We start from the raw sequence: 17,334 nt of genomic DNA on the forward strand, positions 1-17,334 counted from the left end.
GTAACTCATACTCCTCGACGCTTCCCAGCCTGTCCCATCAAGTCCTTTTCATCAAAGCCAACCCATGTCAACCTAATGCTACGCCGCACACAACTCTAGCTTTTCCGCCCAACAATATCTGACCCAATCACTTTGCGAGTATGAACGAGTCCCAGCTGTCGATGGAGATTTTTCGTCCGACTTGACTCCTTGTTGAACGCCGTCAATTTTCCATATTCTGTTCCTAAGCAATTCGAGAGCAACCGAGATATTGAGAAGCCCATTCTTCTCAAGCATTTTTTCAAGTCGAACTTCGACTTGGTGTCGCCGTGAGCTGACCGGCATGGTTTCACAGCCGAGTACAAACATTGGCCAGATCATCATCGTGGACGCAAAGGTGTCGACAGGAACCGCTAGTACTGCCTCGGATAGCTGCTCAACCAGAGCTAACGACTGCTTCAACGGTTGATCTGTCCATGTTGTGCTCGAGTCGCCATCGTCGGCGCGAAGAAGGAAGATCTGCGTTGCAAGCCCGAAGGAGAGGGCCGCTGCGATACAGGCGTTTCCTGTTTTTATCCTGTGACTCTCCAGAGTGTCGGAGTCGGCCCCTTCACAAAAGGGCTGCTGTACTGCTGCAGGTAATTCTCTGCAGCAAGTATTCAGCTCTTGCAATAAACAGGACCGAGATAGTACGAAGGACTCGGGTGTTATCGCCCCGCTGAAGAAATCCTCGACCAACGCGCCAGAGTCTCCCATCAGCGGTAGTATGTCGGTTGTGTGCCCGAATACGATGTCTGGGTACCTCTTCGCAGATGCACTACAACGGGGCTGGATCATGCTTTGCCAAAATTGACGGTCGAACACGGGCTTCCTTGCGCAGGGAACGCAGCACATCGCGTCCATGTAAGCCAGCATTTTGATGTTAACAGACATCATGGGGGTGGGCTTCTCAAGTTGAGAACCATCGCTCATCGCTTGTAACAAGAGAATTCGTTCTTCAAGCTGGGCCCTTGTGCCCCTGATCAGAGGACGAATGATGCAGGTGTCTGATCCTTGCATGATCTCCAAGCCGATCAATGCTAGAGACGCGGCGATGGCTTCCTCGCTTACATACAACGGCAGTTTGTCTTGAGTCTCGGTTGGCGGCAATCTTTTTTGTTGCTGTACGCAAGCCACCATTTGGCCCAGAGCTCGCTGTTTTCTTTCAAGAACCTCTTCTTGTGTAACGGCCCCGAGAGCGAACAGATGTGACGCACCGGCAGCAAGAACTGCCGGTAGAAGGATAGAATCTTGCTGCCAAACAAAAGCCAAATATGGCTCTCGTACACTCACGTATTCCTCTGGATTCGGATACACCAAATCCGGTAACGACTTTGACCAATGTGAGAAGATGAATACATCCGACGAAGAGTGGAGACGAGGTCCTGTTGTTGGATTTCGGATTAAGGCGGTCGAGCTATTCGCGAGCTTCTTGTGTTGAATAGCTTTTGCCGTCTTGGATGATGGGCATATTGCCAGCGAGCTCCTGGGCTTGACAACACTCTTGGCCGAGGCCTGGCTATCCGGGCTGACATCGCTGGCCTCAACCCACTTCAGCTTGACTTTGTAACCGCCACATGCCACGCCGCGGCGTTCGCACTGCTGACAGAGCGGGTGCGCCTCGTCGCATTTGATACGAGCGGCTCTGCAAGTCACGCACCCTGTGCGAATAAGATTAGCGAGGCCCTCGCAAAGCGCGTCGTGTCACTCATGCAACTGACCGTTTCTCGAACGGCGATAGAACTGAGTAGGCATGGAGCTATCTGCCAGCTGCGGTGTGCCGAGAGTCGTCGTGCGTTGCGGCTTAAGACAACATAGTCATAGAAGACTTGGTATGGCCCCGGTGGGATGAGACAATGTTGGTTCGGATCTGATAGTGGCCAAGGAGAGCAATAATTGTATCTTGGCCAGATTGGGAAAAAGTCATGAGATCCAGGCCGGGCTTCCGGGTCGGTGGATTACGGAGAGCGGCCTTAGTCATAGTTATATGGATTTCCTCTTTTGCTTTCACGGGGCAGGTGGGGGTGTAGCGAGATCCCCGCCAATAGCATTGTGAAACGAGTCATTCTCGTCTCCTTTTGTGACGGCAGCTGGGCCCATGTTGGGGTAGGAGACAACAAGGATGATACCACCGGCCGTTTCGGCCGGAAAATAGCACGGTGCCGGTTCGCAACTTGGCAGCCAATTTACATGAAGAACGAGGTTCTCGTACAGTGTTTGACAAAACCGAAATCGCACCGACAGGGCTGAAAGCGACGTAGATCTAGGCCCTACGAGGTTTCTTTAAGGTCGATTTCTTGATTCTATGACACATCGCACTAAAAAAACGTGGATGTCAGAAACGAATGAGAAGTAACAATGGGTCCTGAGGAGGAAATTCTCGGAACTAGGGTCGATTCCGAGAGCGATTCCGACCCCAAAACACCAAAGCGGCTCGGCTTGACGAGTGAATGGGACGTGATACGATACCGCTGTGCTCTAATCATAAGCATGCTCGTCAGCTATGAGTCAATAATCCCACTCATTCTTCGTTGGCAATATGCAAATCAAACATGCTCAACATAGATGCTTCCCACCCGCAAATTTGAGGTTCTAATCAACAGTCTACACTACTAAAACAAACGAACAGCCCGATTGAATTTCGTATCAGTAGCAAGTTCGCCCGTCGTTGTGGTATCACTCACATAAGTAACCAAGCTTCTCATGAATCAGCACTGTGTAAGAAAACTGCTCTGATCAGAAAACCTTACTATGAGTTGATCGGGTAGAAAAGAGGTGTAGATGCAGACTTCTTCTGAATGTTTTCTGCATGAGTGCCACCCACAAAGTTGGTATCAAGTTGTGTGACCAGCTACAGCTCTTTTCACCGGCTGATTCAATTGAGGAATGTCACTCAGCAACTTAGAAGTTATCGAAGGAAGGATGCAGAACGGTCTATTGGTAGCGAGCACTTATGTACCGACTGCAAAGAACCCGCGCGCTGCTCTGAAAGGGGAAGGTCTAGTAACGTAAGTACGGAGAAACGGAACACGCCTCGTTTTGAGGCAAGTCCCAAGTAGAGCGGGAACTTGCTTCTCATACCTTATGCGACTAACTCATCAAGTTGCCCAGAGAGAATAATTTCGCTGTGCTTATCATAGTTTTCACTACTAGGTGAGGTGCTAAGTGAGTTATAGTCGTAATAACAACAGAAAGGCTTAACCTAATTATCCATAAGCATAAGAGAAAAAAAAAAAAAAAAGAGCGCCTAATTATCACGACAGATCGAAAAGAGCAAAAATCAAAAGAGAATCTCCTCGACGGGGAATTGAACCCCGGTCCCCGGCGAATCGTGTAATGACAAGCCGATATCCTCACCACTAGACTATCGAGGATGTGATTGATGGTAGGTCTGGCGGCTAGTCTGACTAAGATCCCCACAGCTGCCCCACGTCCCCCTTCTAACCGAGCGCTGTGCAGTCAATCGTAATGAAGCAGAATTCCATTGTACGCATTCGTGTTGGTCTGGGTGAACTGATCATGCATTACGGCGGTCGCCCTGTAACTGTGGTCGTTCGATACGGTTAAATGAGGTTCGAAATGCCTTGGGTAGGTTTACAAGACCGGCGCTGCTATACAGCACGCGGTTACTCAGATCTGAGCTCGGTTACGACCGCCGAAAAATTTCCGAGCTTACACTTGACGGGAGGTGAAGATGAGACGATGAAAGATGCGTTTAAGACGTCTGTCATGACGTGTCGAGAGTGTCGCCATTCAAGGTTGCCTTGATTAACAGCAACCAGGTTCGTGCTGAGAACCTACCTCCAGTGCAGCCGCTGAGCGTTGACGTCACTGACCGCTGTCGAAGGTACTAGAAGTCGGTCTGGAGAGGTGGTACAGCTCCCAACAGAGTGGCCCAGAACAGCTTTCAGACTCAGCCATCAGGTGTTGATATAATAAGGAATGATCTGGTTTAAGTTCCTATCCATGCAGTTTCCGTATCGCACCATGTTACTTGGCCATTTGGAAGCGCGTCGTGGAAGACAAACGCCAGTTGTTTTCAAGCACGGGCATTGCCTGACAGGTGACGGTGTGCCAATCCCACTAATTCTCCAGCGGCGCGCCCTGTAAAACATGCAAATTGAGGGGAATGCGGGGAGACGTGGCTAAACTTTACAGGAGGATGCGCGATTGGGGATTCGAGCCATAGCCTGGGCATACTGTTAACCGTTCAATTGGAACTCTCACCCAGTCACCATGTCGAAAAAGCGCGACGAATAATCTGGGTAGACTTCTTCACCATCTGTCTAATTAATTCACATGCTCGAGCGGCATGTAGAAAGTAGGCATGGCAGAATCTAATCCATGCCAGCCCTCACATAGTTGCGGTGAAGAGCCTTGGCCGAAGCCAGCTGAAAGCAGCATGACCCACGATTCCCTCCAGATTGCGTGGCCACGGCTGACAAGCAAGCAACTGATTCGAAAGCATTCCAGGGCATCTTGGCTGGCTGGGATGCCTGTGTCTCCTACGCCGCCAACTTGCAGCACATGGTTTGCCGGGGTCATCAGAAGCTACCATCACACGACGGCCGCACTGCCATCGCCAAGTAAGTCAGTAAAGCGCTACATGGTAGCACGAGGTGCCTCCTGAATACTTTGGCTTTCCAACTCAGTCCACTACTTTCTCATAAGATTCTCGCTGAACTCTTGGCTTGAGCTCGCCAAGGTCTCCGATCCCTTGCTCCCAAGCCCCCTGGCGCCAACCCAAAGACGGCCTACAATGCGATCCTCACTTTCAGGTGCAATCCGCCAGTGAATCTCCAAGCCGCTTGTCTATCTCGTCTTGAGGTGTTCAGCCACCACGGCATCCTCTGCAGGCGGAAAAGGCCTGGCTCCTGATCTGACAACATGCAGCAATTGCTCACCGAACATGTCTGCAGCCCAGAGGCCAAGATGTCTTGGGCAACTTTACTCTCTGCGGAGGAATACCGCGGGGTTGTCTTAAATTTGTTCATCCCGCCAGGCAGGCAGCCAATGAATTGACAGAAGAGATTCTCGTTCGACTCACATCGCAGCTGCGATCTCAGCACTGTTGATTGAGTCCTTCAACGTCCAGAATCTCAACACCTACAGAGCTCAATCCGAGCCCGTCTACAGCCCAGCTCCTCCTACCGTGACCGTCGCCATGTCGACATTGACAGCAGTGACGACTTCGTCTACGCCCACGCCTACGGGCGACAGGGCTCCTTCACAAGGCGGCATCTTTGAGGGCATGAATCCATCGGTTTACAACCCCGCCGACCCGATAATCATGTTCATCATCCAAGCAACCATTGTCATTACGTTGACTAGGTTGCTCTATTGGCCGCTGTCCAAGATCCGCGAGCCGAGGGTCATTGCCGAAGTCATCGCTGTGAGCCTAGTCGCGTTGCGCCTCGCCGTGACTTCATGAGAACTAACACGAGAACACAGGGCATCCTTCTCGGTCCCTCAGTTCTCGGTCGGATCCCCGGCTTCACCGCAGCCATATTTCCCCCGAACTCCATGCCGCCCTTCCGACTGGCAGCCAACATCGGGCTCGTTCTCTTCCTGTTTCTCGTCGGCCTCGAGATCAACATGTCATATCTCCTCAGCAATTGGCGAACCGCCATTAGTGTCGCGACTCTGGATATGGCGATCCCCTTTGGTCTGGGCGTCGCAGTTGCGTGGGGATTGTACAACGAATTCCACAACGAGCCGGGAATCGCACCCATCTCGTTCGGAGTGTTTGCGCTCTTCATTGGTGTTGCAATGGCAATCACCGCGTTCCCGGTCCTCTGCCGCATCTTGACATCCTTGAAACTGCTCAACACCACGGTTGGTGTGATCGTCCTTACGTCCGGCATCGCCAACGACGTTGTCGGCTGGGTTCTTCTCGCTCTGTGCGTCACCCTCGTCAACTCTGGAGCTGGTGTTACTGCGGTATACATCCTGCTAGTATCCATTGGGTTTGCTTTGTTCCTTGGGTTCGCCGTTCGGCCTGCTTTCATGTACGTCCTTTGCAGGACGAAGAGTTTGGAGAATGGCCCAACTCAAGGAGTCGTCGCCCTGACGCTTCTTCTTGTCTTGGCTTCTGCGTTCTTCACCAGCATCATTGGCGTCCATTCCATCTTTGGCGCATTTATGGTCGGCCTGATGTGTCCCCACGAAGGAGGTTTCGCCATCAAGCTGACTGAAAAGATTGAGGACTTGATCTCAACTCTCTTCGTTCCGTTGTTCTTCGCGCTATCTGGAATCAACACCAATCTCGGTCTGCTAGACAGCGGTCGAACGTGGGGTTATGTGGTTGCCATCATCTTCGTCGCTTTCTTCAGCAAGGTCATTGGAGGTACCGCTGGCGCCCGCATGAACGGTCTTGTGTGGCGTGAATCTTTCACCATCGGCACTCTCATGTCATGCAAGGGACTCGTTGAGCTCATCGTCCTGAACATCGGCCTGCAGGCCAAAATTCTCAGCACGAGAACCTTCACCATGTTCGTCGTCATGGCTCTTGTCACAACCTTCGCTACATCTCCTCTAGTCATGTGGTTGTATCCTCCGTCTTACCAGCAGAAGCTTGACTTGTGGAAGAGAGGAAAGATCAACTGGGATGGAACGCCGATCGTTCATCATGGTGCAGATGGTGAGGACGAAGATGATCAAAAGGAGGTCGCAAGCAAGCTTTTGGTCTACCTGCGAACCGACGGTCTCTCAAGCCTCCTGTCTACGATCTTGATGTTTACCAGTGGCCAGTCTAGCGCCAGCTCAAAGAGCTCCTCTGCCGATATTCACGGACATCGCTCTGGTGAAAAGGGGCTTGTCGATCACGCAGCCCTCGCTCCCGGAGAAGATACACCTCATCAGGAACTGCTTCGGATCCATGGCTGCCGCCTCGTCGGCCTTAGTGAGCGCAACTCGTCAGTCATGAAAGTCTCAGAGATTGAGGATTATGCCGGACATGACCCCATCATCAAAGCTTTCGGTACCTCCGCCAACAACACCACTAGAGATGTCGTCATCTCTGGCCAGATTGCGGTTGTTCCCGAGGATTCTTTCGCGGATACCCTTGCTACCCAAGCGAACAAACTGACCAGCGACCTCATTCTCGTCCCATGGAGCGAGACCGGAACGATTTCTGAGCTGCCCTCGTTCTACAGCGCAACTACTAGAGGTGATCCGATCACTAGCGGCGACTTCCCCAACCTCATGTCCAGCATCTTTGATGAAGCCCGGCATGTTTCAGCTGTCGCGACTTTCATCGACTCGACACTGTTCGACAAGTCAGAGCCCGGCGTCAAGAAGCCTAGACAACTCCAACGACATGTTTCCGGCGTGAGCTTGTCTGAGCTTCAAGACCCGTCCGCGGCGAGGTTCTTCTCTGCTGAGCGGCGCGGCAAGAAGACAGTGCGCGTGTTGTACACTGGGGCAGAAGGCGACCTTTTCGCTGTCAAGCTCGGCATCCAATTGGCCCAAAACGAGAATCTCGAAGTCACCATCGTTGAGGCTGCCGACCCTGATGCTTCCATCAACATGAAGTACGCGCGGATCAAAGCGAATGTCCACAACACAATCGCCAATCGAATCACGTATCGTCAGATCGACATTACCAAAGATGCGACTACCCCAGCTATTGTCTCCGAGTTTCTGGCCTTGCAAAATGGCGATGACAGGGCAAAAACATTCATAATTGGTCGCGCCGCCTCTGTCACACAACCCACGTCTATTGAGTTGGACGGCTCATCGAGCGTTATTGACCCACGCAAAACATTGGGATCCACAGCTAGCGAAGTCATCTCAGAGGTTAAAAAGGAGGAGCATATCAAACGCCAGCCTTATGGTTGTTCAAGGCAAACATCAAACGAGGGACAATCGCGCGCTCCAAAGGAAGCCGAGTGTATATTCACACACGAGCAAGGACTGAGGGCCGCTGGGCTATCGGCACGTACACGGATGATTAAGACGCATATGATGTCCAGTTGAATTTCACATTGGGCCATGGCTCTTCAGCATACTCCACTTCATGACTCCATCGCCGTCCGCCATTATTTAGCGTCTAAATGAGGGTATCGTGACCCATGGCGTCAACATCAAGTTGCAATTTAAGCCAGCCCTAATGTTCCGCAATGATCCACATCCACAACCACACATCATAGGCTCCAAACACACCGCTCCGAACATCCAATCATCAAGATTAAACCAGCGCCGATGGTTTAGTGGTAAAATTCTCCGTTGCCATCAAGCAGTGTCGGGGAGCCGGGGGTTCGATTCCCCCTCGGCGCATATTTTTGCCCATTGTGCCTAAGAGTTGTGTTGCCTACCTGTCATGAACTTCTTTTTGCCTTGCCTTTTATATTCTGGACACCGGCTCGAAGTTTTTGTTCACAGCTTAAGAGTGTAAGAGTCTCGAAAGCTACATTTTCTCTATGTTTCTACACAACACGCAATTTTGATCATTGAGATTCACTTCTGCCGGTCGGCATTGACGACCTTGTCAACGACGGTCGCTGCGGCAAGACATTCTTCATCTCTCAGCTTCAAGGTCACAACTTGAATGTCGCAGGGAGCTCCGTCAACTGCACTCGGATCATCTAACAGTGCCCCAAATGTCAGCTTGTCTCCAACGGCAATCAGAAAGGATTTGTCTCTCACAGCCTGGCAAGAAGGGGTCCTGCACCTTGACAGGCTCCGGATCTAAAGTCTTTGATGCGTGCCCAGTTGGTATCAGACAGGAAGGGTACTTTCCCAATTAATCAGCCATCATAACCCATTGCGAGAGACTGGCGCAGCTTACGTCAAGAAGATTGAACACCACCGTGTACGGCATCAGGCCGTACGTGTCATGGGGCACAGCAGTCTTGTCAGCTCCTGGTGCCACAATTGCATCCAGCTTGTGATCAAACCACGTCCGATGCCACGTCTCGGCGAAGTTAGCACGCGCGGCATCCAGGTCATCCAGATGATGCCATGGCTCCGCCAAGTCCTTAGGGACAGGCCGTGGCTTGGCTGTGAATGGGTGCATTCTCGCCGCAGCAGCCTTGACCAATGGCTCACCAAGGACGGCTGCAAGATCTTCCTCTGGAGGATGTGCCAGTTCGAAGAACTGGTACGAGAGCTTGATCCCAAGGTCAACGCTACGCTCGTAGTCATACGGGAGCCGCACGACTTCGTGGCCAGCCGCAGATAACGCATTAATGGCATCTTCGAAGGCTCGGTGAACAGGCGGGTGGAGTGGCCAGGCGGGATCTTCCTCCAATACCCCGAGTCGCAGGCGCTGTCCGACAGCTGGCTTTCGCCAAGGCAGATCAAGAGCGGTGGCATCGTATGATCCCGCATGTTGATTGATGACCGCACTCATGAATAGTTGAAGATCTTCCATGGTGCTAGCGATTGGACCAGCAGATGGGAAGGGACCAGGAAGACTCAAGATAAGCCCTTCAGACTGGTTTCCATATGGCACCCGATGGTTCGTTGGTTTGAACCCGTAGTTTCCACAGCACATTGCCGGGATTCTAATGGAGCCGGCGATGTCGGTACCAACTCCGATCGGTGAACCTCTAAAGGCTACCAAGGCGCCCTCGCCTCCGCTCGACCCGCCAGCGTTGAGATTGAGATTGTGAGGGTTCAATGTGCGGCCATAGATATGGTTTTCCGAGTCTGCGGTCTTCACAACGGGTTAGCAGAATGATGGCTGTGCTGCAGCGATGTCTTACCATGAGAGTCTGCGGTATGTTCGTCTTGACGTAGAGAACCGAACCTGCATCCAGTAAGACGCTGACCAAACACGAGTTCGTGGTTGCGGGCCCCAACCTCAGGCCGTTGACGTAGCCCGCCGTTGCGTCGAAACCCACTATTTTGAAGGTGTCCTGGTTAACGGTCAGCTGAAGGTGCCAGCGATTCTGAACTCTAAACAGGGGAGGCGCACTTTCAGACTGATCGGTAAGCCGTGAAGTGGTCCTATAGTCTTCCCATTTTCGCGGTAATAATCATCTAGAAACTTGGCTCGCGCGATGGCCTCGTCATAGAATGACTCCGTGAGACACGATGTCTGCAACCTGGATCAGTTGCGTCTCCTCAAGGTGTATGGACTGTCTCTCGGGCTCACAATTGGAGGGACTCACAAGCTGCTGAGCAACGGCGGCTCTTTTGCAGAAGGCCGTTACCACTTGAGTTGCCGTTAGACGGCCGAGTGTCATCAGGTTGACAAGCTTAACGGCAGAGTAGTTTTCAGTGATGTCGAGCTCAACATCATCTAGAACCCCTGATCTTCTTGCAGGATCGAGTTCAAGAAGTCGGCCTCCATTCGCCTCTGTCAATTCTTTGACCAGGGAGACGTCAAGCTTCCACTTTGCTGGGATAGCACCAGCGAGCTGTTGCTTCTTTTTATCAACCAGCTCCTGCCATGACATGGCGTTCAGTTGCTCCTGCTCGTGCGCAGGCTTCATGTCCACTTTGGTGATAGGCATCCTCGAGGTTGCAGTGCCGCTGATGATCTTGGCGCATGAAGTGAGGGGAAAATGCGCTTGTGAAGATGATTTCAGATCATGAGGTTACCGAGTCGACCTCTTAAATGCTTGTGTCTCAGGGCACTGCAGCATGAACACCACCATAGGACGCACAATCCGATCGGTGTCTGGGTGGTGTTCTGATTGGCTCTTAGACTTGCCATTTTCGGATTGGTGTCCCCGACGGACAGGAGGACCCTCTCAAGCGGAGAGATGAGCACTGGACAAGGGGTTTCAAAGGTAACAGCAAATGCTTTGAAATCTTCTCGCTCCCGCATGATAAGAGCTGATACCTTACAGTTAGGAGATGTGTATATGTAAGAGCCGAGAGGGAGTGGGCTCCGTGATCGGCTTCCTCGACCTCGAGTAGATGGTGAGTATTTCGTGACTGTCTTTACGTGTTCTATTTGAAGTGAATACGTCGACGTGAACGCATGTGAATTGTTTATTTCTACGTTATAGCCAATTTTGTAGCAAAGGGTCTTGCATCGAAGATAGACATTAAATCAGATTGCGGGTAACTGGAAGGAAACACAACGTGTAGGCTGTTCTAAGAGGACACAATGTATTCAAGCTAGTATCTAAGTACGTAGGTAAAATAGTGCTAATTTATCAAGTTCTCTCGAATGCTCCAACATCTTGGGTCTTCGCTACGAGTTTGTCATATCTGGCATGCAACGCGACTCGAATGTCCCGCCCCCAGATCAGTAATGGAATGAACGAGAAGCAGATAGAGGTGGCCACACATCCGCAAATGATTGAGATCTTTGTAAGGCTCATGGAGTTGAGCCATGGTACCACTGCAAACGGTACTCCAATAGTCGCTGCGTTGCGGATGAATGTGATGGACACGAAGGACTCTGCTGTGGCCTTTCCATGGAAGAAAACTATGTCAGTACTGAAGCGACACATTTGTTTTCAAGAGCTAAGCACTTACAACTTTATAGGTGTCAATCACAATGGTAAAACTAACATCCATCATAGAGCTCATGCCAAATGCGAAAAGGGCACCTCCAATACTTGGGTACACCCAGTGCATCCCCTGAAGCACGTTTGTCAGCCATGAGACTTTAGAGCTTGCCCTCATGTAGAACGATGACTTACTCTGTCTGCTGTGATTCCAAAGATAACAACGCCGACTCCCATGAGGAGTGCCGGTATGAAGAGGACATAGAGTCTCATCTCCGGCTCGAAGATGCCACGATTCTTCAGTGCAAATCTAACGACGATCCAATCCCCAAAGATTCCACCATATACACTGCCAATCATGTTGCCAATGAAAGGACCGATGAACATGAGGCCGACTCCCGCTGTGTTGAAGTTGTACGGCGGGGCAGCAAGTACGATGGAATTTATGCTCGTCAAGAGGACCAAGAAGGCCACGGCGTTGGCGCATTGTATGGCTGAGAAGACAACATGTGGGAAGAGAGCCATCCTGAAAGGGGCGATATAGGTGGAGAGCAACGATTCCTCCGTAGGAGTGGAGAAACGCATTCGTTGTCGGTACTTGTTGGGCAGAGGGACAGGGGGCATGATCTGCTCAACGTCCTGGTCGCCATGCTTCTCGAAGAGTTGTTTGTCGTTGGCGGGGGGCGATGCCGTTGCGTTGCTCTTTGCCTTTCGCAGCTTGTTCTGTGTTTCCTGCAAGTCTGGGTCTCCGACGGTCGAAACCCCAACAGACACGGGTACGTATTTCGTCTCTTCAAAGAAGAAAAGAAATAAGAGAAACAAGATTGTGAGAATGATGCCGACGGTGTAGTATGCCCATCGCCAGCCCACGGAGGCTGCTTGGATACCCGCGAGAGTGGGGGCCAGGAAGTTCCCGATCATGACGCTGGTGATGTAGAAACCGTTCGCCAGACCGCGTTGGTGGACGAAGAAGAGGTCCGCAACCTGCCAGCACAAACTTTGTTAAGAACATCGTTCTCAAATAACTGCGAAATGTGATCGATATATGGAACGTACAGTCATTTCAGCTATGGTCTCGTTCGTTGACCCGGCCAAGCCAAAGAGCAAATTCGTGATATACATCTCGGGAACCGTACGCGTGCGGCTGCTCCACCAGGAGGTTGCGGCCATGACAGCGGTCGAGAACATGTAGGTGGATCGTCGACCGTACTTCTTCGTGAAGGGGATGATACAAAGGCAACCCAGCGCGAGCCCGACGACGTTGAAGGAGACGCCGGCGTTGAGTTCGTCGTAGGTCATGCCCAATTCGACCGTCATTTGCTGCCAAAAGACCATCTGCATGGTCATGCTGGCAAACGAGTGTCAGACAATCGAATTTCTGAGCCGTCAAAGTCGAGATACTAGGCTTGGAAGGGTGCTCACGATGCGAAGACTGCCACGGTGACAGCAAGGACGAAGAGTGTGTTGACATATTTGCGAGCCAAGGTCCAATTCTAATAAGAGCCAATTTGTCAGACGACTAAGTCGAGGACTTCCTGGATGCGCACGTAGGAACTCACCAAGGGGTCATTAGGGTCCGCAGTAGGCTCAGGAATCAACACTAAGACGGGTTCTTCTTCTGCAAAAGCCAAGGTCAACATCGCACGCTCGGAGCGCCTTCAGGACAGCAACCTACCCGACAAAAGTGTAGCACTACCAGGGGGTAGGTAAGTATCTTCCTCAAGCATCTCCACGGTCAAATGTATCGAGGGACCTCTGAGCACTTGTGATGCTGTAGACGACGACTTTAGCTCGGGCAGCCAAAAGACAAACAGCCTCTTGTATAGGGTATCTAGATCCTGGGATCGCACCTTCTTATGAGATTTGGACCATACTAATGTCTTCGCCTTTGAGACCACCACATCATCGCCCAGCCAAGGCTTCCGTCTGATAAGCACGAACTCCACTTAAACTTGAATCTGGGGTAACAACCAGAACTGAAGCACGCCTGGGGCGATTAGGAGCAGAGACATGATTGGCTCTTGGACCTACCTAATGTGGTTTGGCTTATCCGACGACCCCTGCGAAGCCTCAACCGATCTTGTCAATGATATCGCTAGACTGGACGAGTGGTATCACTTCGTCTTGATATATTTGTTTCTGCATAGTGATGTAGATAGGTTGATGGGCGGGGATATTCTGACACGGCCCTTAGCTTCGGAGACCATAACTCAAAAGAGAGCTATTTCCACGTTCCTCCGTCTGGCATGCTCGTCGATGTCGTAATCATCATCGCCAGCCTTCCACGCCTCATCCAACATCTCTGCAATATTGCACGCATTCGCACTTCTGCCGTAAGGTTGGCAAATGTCGACAGCACGGCGCAGCACCTCCATCCAGGAAGGCCGCCGTTGCAAGGTGGCAACCTCCAGCCGTGCCGCAACATACGGATAGAGCAGCGAGTTTGACGTGAGCAGGTGATCGTATTCGGGCCGCGTCCGTGTGTCGCAGAGGGCATCGATGGCTGCCACGAGACGACCGACTAGGAGTTCCGTTGATGGAGCTGACGATGGGAGACCTCGACCCCTTCTCAACCGCCGACCAGTGAGAGCTCCAGCGAAGCGATACGCTTCCCACAAGTGAATCTGTGGTATCTCTCCGAGCTCTCCTAGCCACGAGAGCAGTGCATCCTCCGAAGACTCGTCTTGGATGGAAGAAAAGATATCCAGGAGTGACCGTGGGAGACTGGTGATTACCTCTATTCCACCCTCAACTCTCGCGTGACGAGTTTCTTGGGCCTGGCGTAACCTATGCCAGATGCCCAGTGTCATGGTGGAACGTCCTCGGACAAAGGTCGGCATGTCCATCACTGCCATAAGTTCCAAGGGAAAACAGGCGTCTGGGTTGTCCAGGATAGCAGAGCCGTCCAGACTGCCTCCCAGGCCATAGACAGTGGTCATAAGCTCCAGATGAACAGACCATGGTGCGCTTTGGAAAAGCTGCATTGACGGGTTGAGACTATCAGCGGCGAAACGAGAAGATAAACGAGGCTTCGTGAAGTTCACTCACATTGAGAGTGCAAATAAAAAGGCCCGCGTACATTACCCCCACGTTGACGGTACCATCATAGGACTCCAGCTGCTTGCGGAAGAGATGAAGCCCGCGGAGATAGTACTCTTCAAACAGCGACGAGGGGTTGGCTGGGCTCGACACGTATAGGTGAGTGGCTATAAGAATGGAGCAAAGGGCTTCCGACCTATTTGCGAGTTCACAAAGATCTCGTCGAAAGAGGTCATCGCGATGGGTGGAATACAGCAGAAATATGGTCGAGTTGTCGACTGGTATTGGTTGTCAGTCCGTAATCCTTCTTTCGTGTAAAGATGATTCATCTATGATTCAGAAACATCGATGGTAAGTGCTCACATTGTTCGTAAAGATGCCGGTCCTGTTCCGTCTGACCGGGCCAAGGGGACCCGGCTTGAGACGGTTCGGAGTGCTGCGGGGACGGCTGCAAGACCTTCGGAGGCGCACCGGACGGCTCGGGATTCGGCGGGAGAGCCAATGAAATCTGCCGTGGGAACAATTCTTTGCTCCGGCCTTTTTCTAGTCCTGGAAGAGCAGCCAGCTTGGGATCTGGATCCTTCTTGCTGGGGAACTCTCCCGACGAGCTCCTCGACGAACGTGTCGTCCTTCGGCGTTTGGTAGGCGGGGCGTCCGCAGGTGTCGGCGCGCCCGTGAGACGCCCGCGTGAAGCAATGCCAGTGTCCCAGCGTAAGACGACGTTGTAGCCCTCGCATTGAATTCCTTGGCCGAGACATTGCAGACAGTCCGGTCGGGTTTCGTCGCACTTACGATGGCGTCGTTTGCATGTCAAACATCCGCTCCGGGAACGCGACATGTTTACAGGAAGCTGAGCTGCGGGCCATCGATGAATAAGATTGAGAGTCGGAGCGGAGGATGAAGGTTTTCAGTGGTTGATAAGTTGCCATCGATGTTCGAGGCGCTGCTTGACTCGATGAACTGGATCCTGTGGCCCTGGGGCTATTCACTTGGAATTGTTTTGATTGCGAATCTGGAGATTTCAGCGATAGCGGCAAAGCAGGCTCTAGCGGAGAAGTTCGGGAAGCCGCAGGGGCCGGGCTGCTTACTAAGACATCCGGAGGGGGATCGCGGCCTGGCATAGTGCGGCTTTCAGGGGGTTGACATCTGAGGTACACCTGAAGGCCCTGTATCTTGGAATTTGTCAGGCACGGGCGTTTACTCTTGAGGTCGCCGATTGCTCAAGTCACTTGTTTCGGAGAGAAAATGATGAAAAAACAAGAGATATTTGTTCCATTGCCAAGTAGTATAAAATAGATAAGAAAATCTTTAAGACATAACTTCTTTTTCCAACCAAAGGTCTAACGCGAACCCAGTCTTTTCCCCGGGCGTTCACCACGACGCCTCTACCAAACTGATGACTATTTACGTATGTTTACTTGCCAGCGTCCATCATCTTTAATCCGTTTATTATTATTTTTCTATCCTCAAACCAGAAGCTTCTGTATCTGTCTATCCAGATGCTTCTTGTGCGCATCGTTTACTGGACTTGGGACTTCCGCCAAAATATCCTTAATCTGACCCATGAGGAATGCGCGGGGGTTGCACTCAGAGTGGTCAACGCCCCCCTTCTCTCCTGGCCGTCCAATATCATGGATAACCAAGTTCATCAACGTCGAGTACAGCATCACCACGCTGTCATCGACATCTGCAGTTTCAGGGATCGGCCAAAGCCCAGCCCTGGTTAGACAGAACGTCATGCTGCCCAAAATCATGCTCTCGCACCGGTGCGGGCCCATGTAAGAAGCATGCAGGCACCAGCGCGGGCCTTCGTCGACGGTGACGAGCTTCTCGTACAAGTCACGAAAGACATCCATGATGGACTGTATTGTCTGGCTGCGGATGGCGTTGATACGTTCTGATTCCAAGGGTTAGTGACAGCGCCATGCTGGTGGGCAATGGAAACAAACCGATAATGTCTGGCGGCATGCTCAGCTCCTCTAGGCCGGTATCTTCCCCAATCATGCTCCCCTGGCACTCCATAACCATCCTCCTTGCGGTACTCTCAAAAAGCTGCTTGTGCCCCAGCTCCCACGAGATCCACAGCAATTTGGGCATGAGCAACGCCTCAGAGCCGACGTCGGGAACCTCTCCAATCCCAGAGATCCAGCCTTGCAACCACGGCGTTAACATGGGTGTGGCGTCATAGTAGTGCGTCAGCACCGTCAGGTCGTAGAACTTGTCGATAGTCAGACTCCTTGGCACGCAGCGGTACTGTGCGTGGGCGATGCTGGCGAAGAGAGCGAACGCATCGGGCTTGTCGTCGCGGAGCTGCACCACCCAATCGGCTGCGGGATCGCCGGAACCGGACGCGGCCGGCTTGGCCTCGGTAAACTTGCCGTTGAGCATGCGGTCGAAGACGGGGGATACGCGGGCCATAGCCCGGGAGCAGGCGCGGAAGCTGCGGGCAGGGGTATCTTCAGCCGCCGCCGATCCTACGACGAAGACGACGTCGCCGCGGGGGTCCAGTTCCGTCAGCTCCGAAGAACCGGTCTCTTTGAGCGGGGACATTTGGAAAAGTTTTATTGTGAGACGGAAAGAAAGACTGGAAACGTTCAACGAATGTGATTTGCTTGCCTCGACTGCAAGTGTGCTGGATAGCTTCAACAGTTGGAGATGTTTCGATCTCCCTTTAACAGAAGTGATGGTACCCTAAGGGAAGGCTCGGCGAGCATATTTTTTGAGGCTCGTAGGGCTGTTGCAACGTTCGGGCTGAGTCTCGTATCCTACCCCCTTTCAGCCTTATGCTATAAAAAGACACATAGATCGGGCTTCGGTGCACTGAACAGAATTTGATCTCATCCGTGGCGCAGGGGAGCTGCTAGAGCTC

At 52.1% G+C, this 17,334-nt stretch overlaps 6 protein-coding genes across 6 annotated transcripts; 1 reads left to right on the forward strand and 5 right to left on the reverse strand.

The window, feature by feature from the left end:
• Window positions 1–78: 78 nt before the first annotated feature.
• CGCA056_v013706 (Arginine metabolism regulation protein II) lies at window positions 79–1,773 on the reverse strand (the record flags this gene model as incomplete). The annotated part of the gene is made up of 2 exons (XM_037328949.1): window positions 79–1,679; window positions 1,740–1,773. 2 exons carry the CDS (start codon window positions 1,771–1,773, stop codon window positions 79–81), a joined length of 1,635 nt encoding a protein of 544 aa, XP_037173461.1.
• Window positions 1,774–5,182: 3,409 nt separating this feature from the next.
• kha1 (K(+)/H(+) antiporter 1) lies at window positions 5,183–7,995 on the forward strand (the record flags this gene model as incomplete). The annotated part of the gene is made up of 2 exons (XM_037328950.1): window positions 5,183–5,410; window positions 5,470–7,995. 2 exons carry the CDS (start codon window positions 5,183–5,185, stop codon window positions 7,993–7,995), a joined length of 2,754 nt encoding a protein of 917 aa, XP_037172782.1.
• Window positions 7,996–8,475: 480 nt separating this feature from the next.
• On the reverse strand, window positions 8,476–10,478 carry amdS-0 (Acetamidase; the record flags this gene model as incomplete). Its single annotated transcript, XM_037328951.1, has 6 exons — window positions 8,476–8,603; window positions 8,665–8,752; window positions 8,807–9,676; window positions 9,726–9,878; window positions 9,938–10,060; window positions 10,134–10,478. 6 exons carry the CDS (start codon window positions 10,476–10,478, stop codon window positions 8,476–8,478), a joined length of 1,707 nt encoding a protein of 568 aa, XP_037173458.1.
• Window positions 10,479–11,129: 651 nt separating this feature from the next.
• On the reverse strand, window positions 11,130–13,066 carry CGCA056_v013709 (putative MFS-type transporter; the record flags this gene model as incomplete). Its single annotated transcript, XM_037328952.1, has 6 exons — window positions 11,130–11,387; window positions 11,455–11,559; window positions 11,622–12,410; window positions 12,483–12,774; window positions 12,849–12,919; window positions 12,986–13,066. The coding sequence occupies 6 exons, from the start codon at window positions 13,064–13,066 to the stop codon at window positions 11,130–11,132; spliced, it is 1,596 nt and encodes a 531-aa protein (XP_037172898.1).
• A 570-nt stretch (window positions 13,067–13,636) lies between these two features.
• On the reverse strand, window positions 13,637–14,701 carry CGCA056_v013710 (uncharacterized protein; the record flags this gene model as incomplete). The annotated part of the gene is made up of 3 exons (XM_037328953.1): window positions 13,637–14,404; window positions 14,475–14,605; window positions 14,662–14,701. 3 exons carry the CDS (start codon window positions 14,699–14,701, stop codon window positions 13,637–13,639), a joined length of 939 nt encoding a protein of 312 aa, XP_037172669.1.
• A 1,230-nt stretch (window positions 14,702–15,931) lies between these two features.
• Window positions 15,932–17,015, reverse strand: CGCA056_v013711 (uncharacterized protein; the record flags this gene model as incomplete). Its single annotated transcript, XM_037328954.1, has 2 exons — window positions 15,932–16,362; window positions 16,415–17,015. The coding sequence occupies 2 exons, from the start codon at window positions 17,013–17,015 to the stop codon at window positions 15,932–15,934; spliced, it is 1,032 nt and encodes a 343-aa protein (XP_037172897.1).
• Window positions 17,016–17,334: the final 319 nt, after the last annotated feature.

Source organism: Colletotrichum aenigma, assembly GCF_013390185.1.
Source record: "Colletotrichum aenigma strain Cg56 chromosome Unknown KSG_Cg56_contig09, whole genome shotgun sequence".
Lineage (NCBI taxonomy): Eukaryota > Fungi > Ascomycota > Sordariomycetes > Glomerellales > Glomerellaceae > Colletotrichum > Colletotrichum aenigma.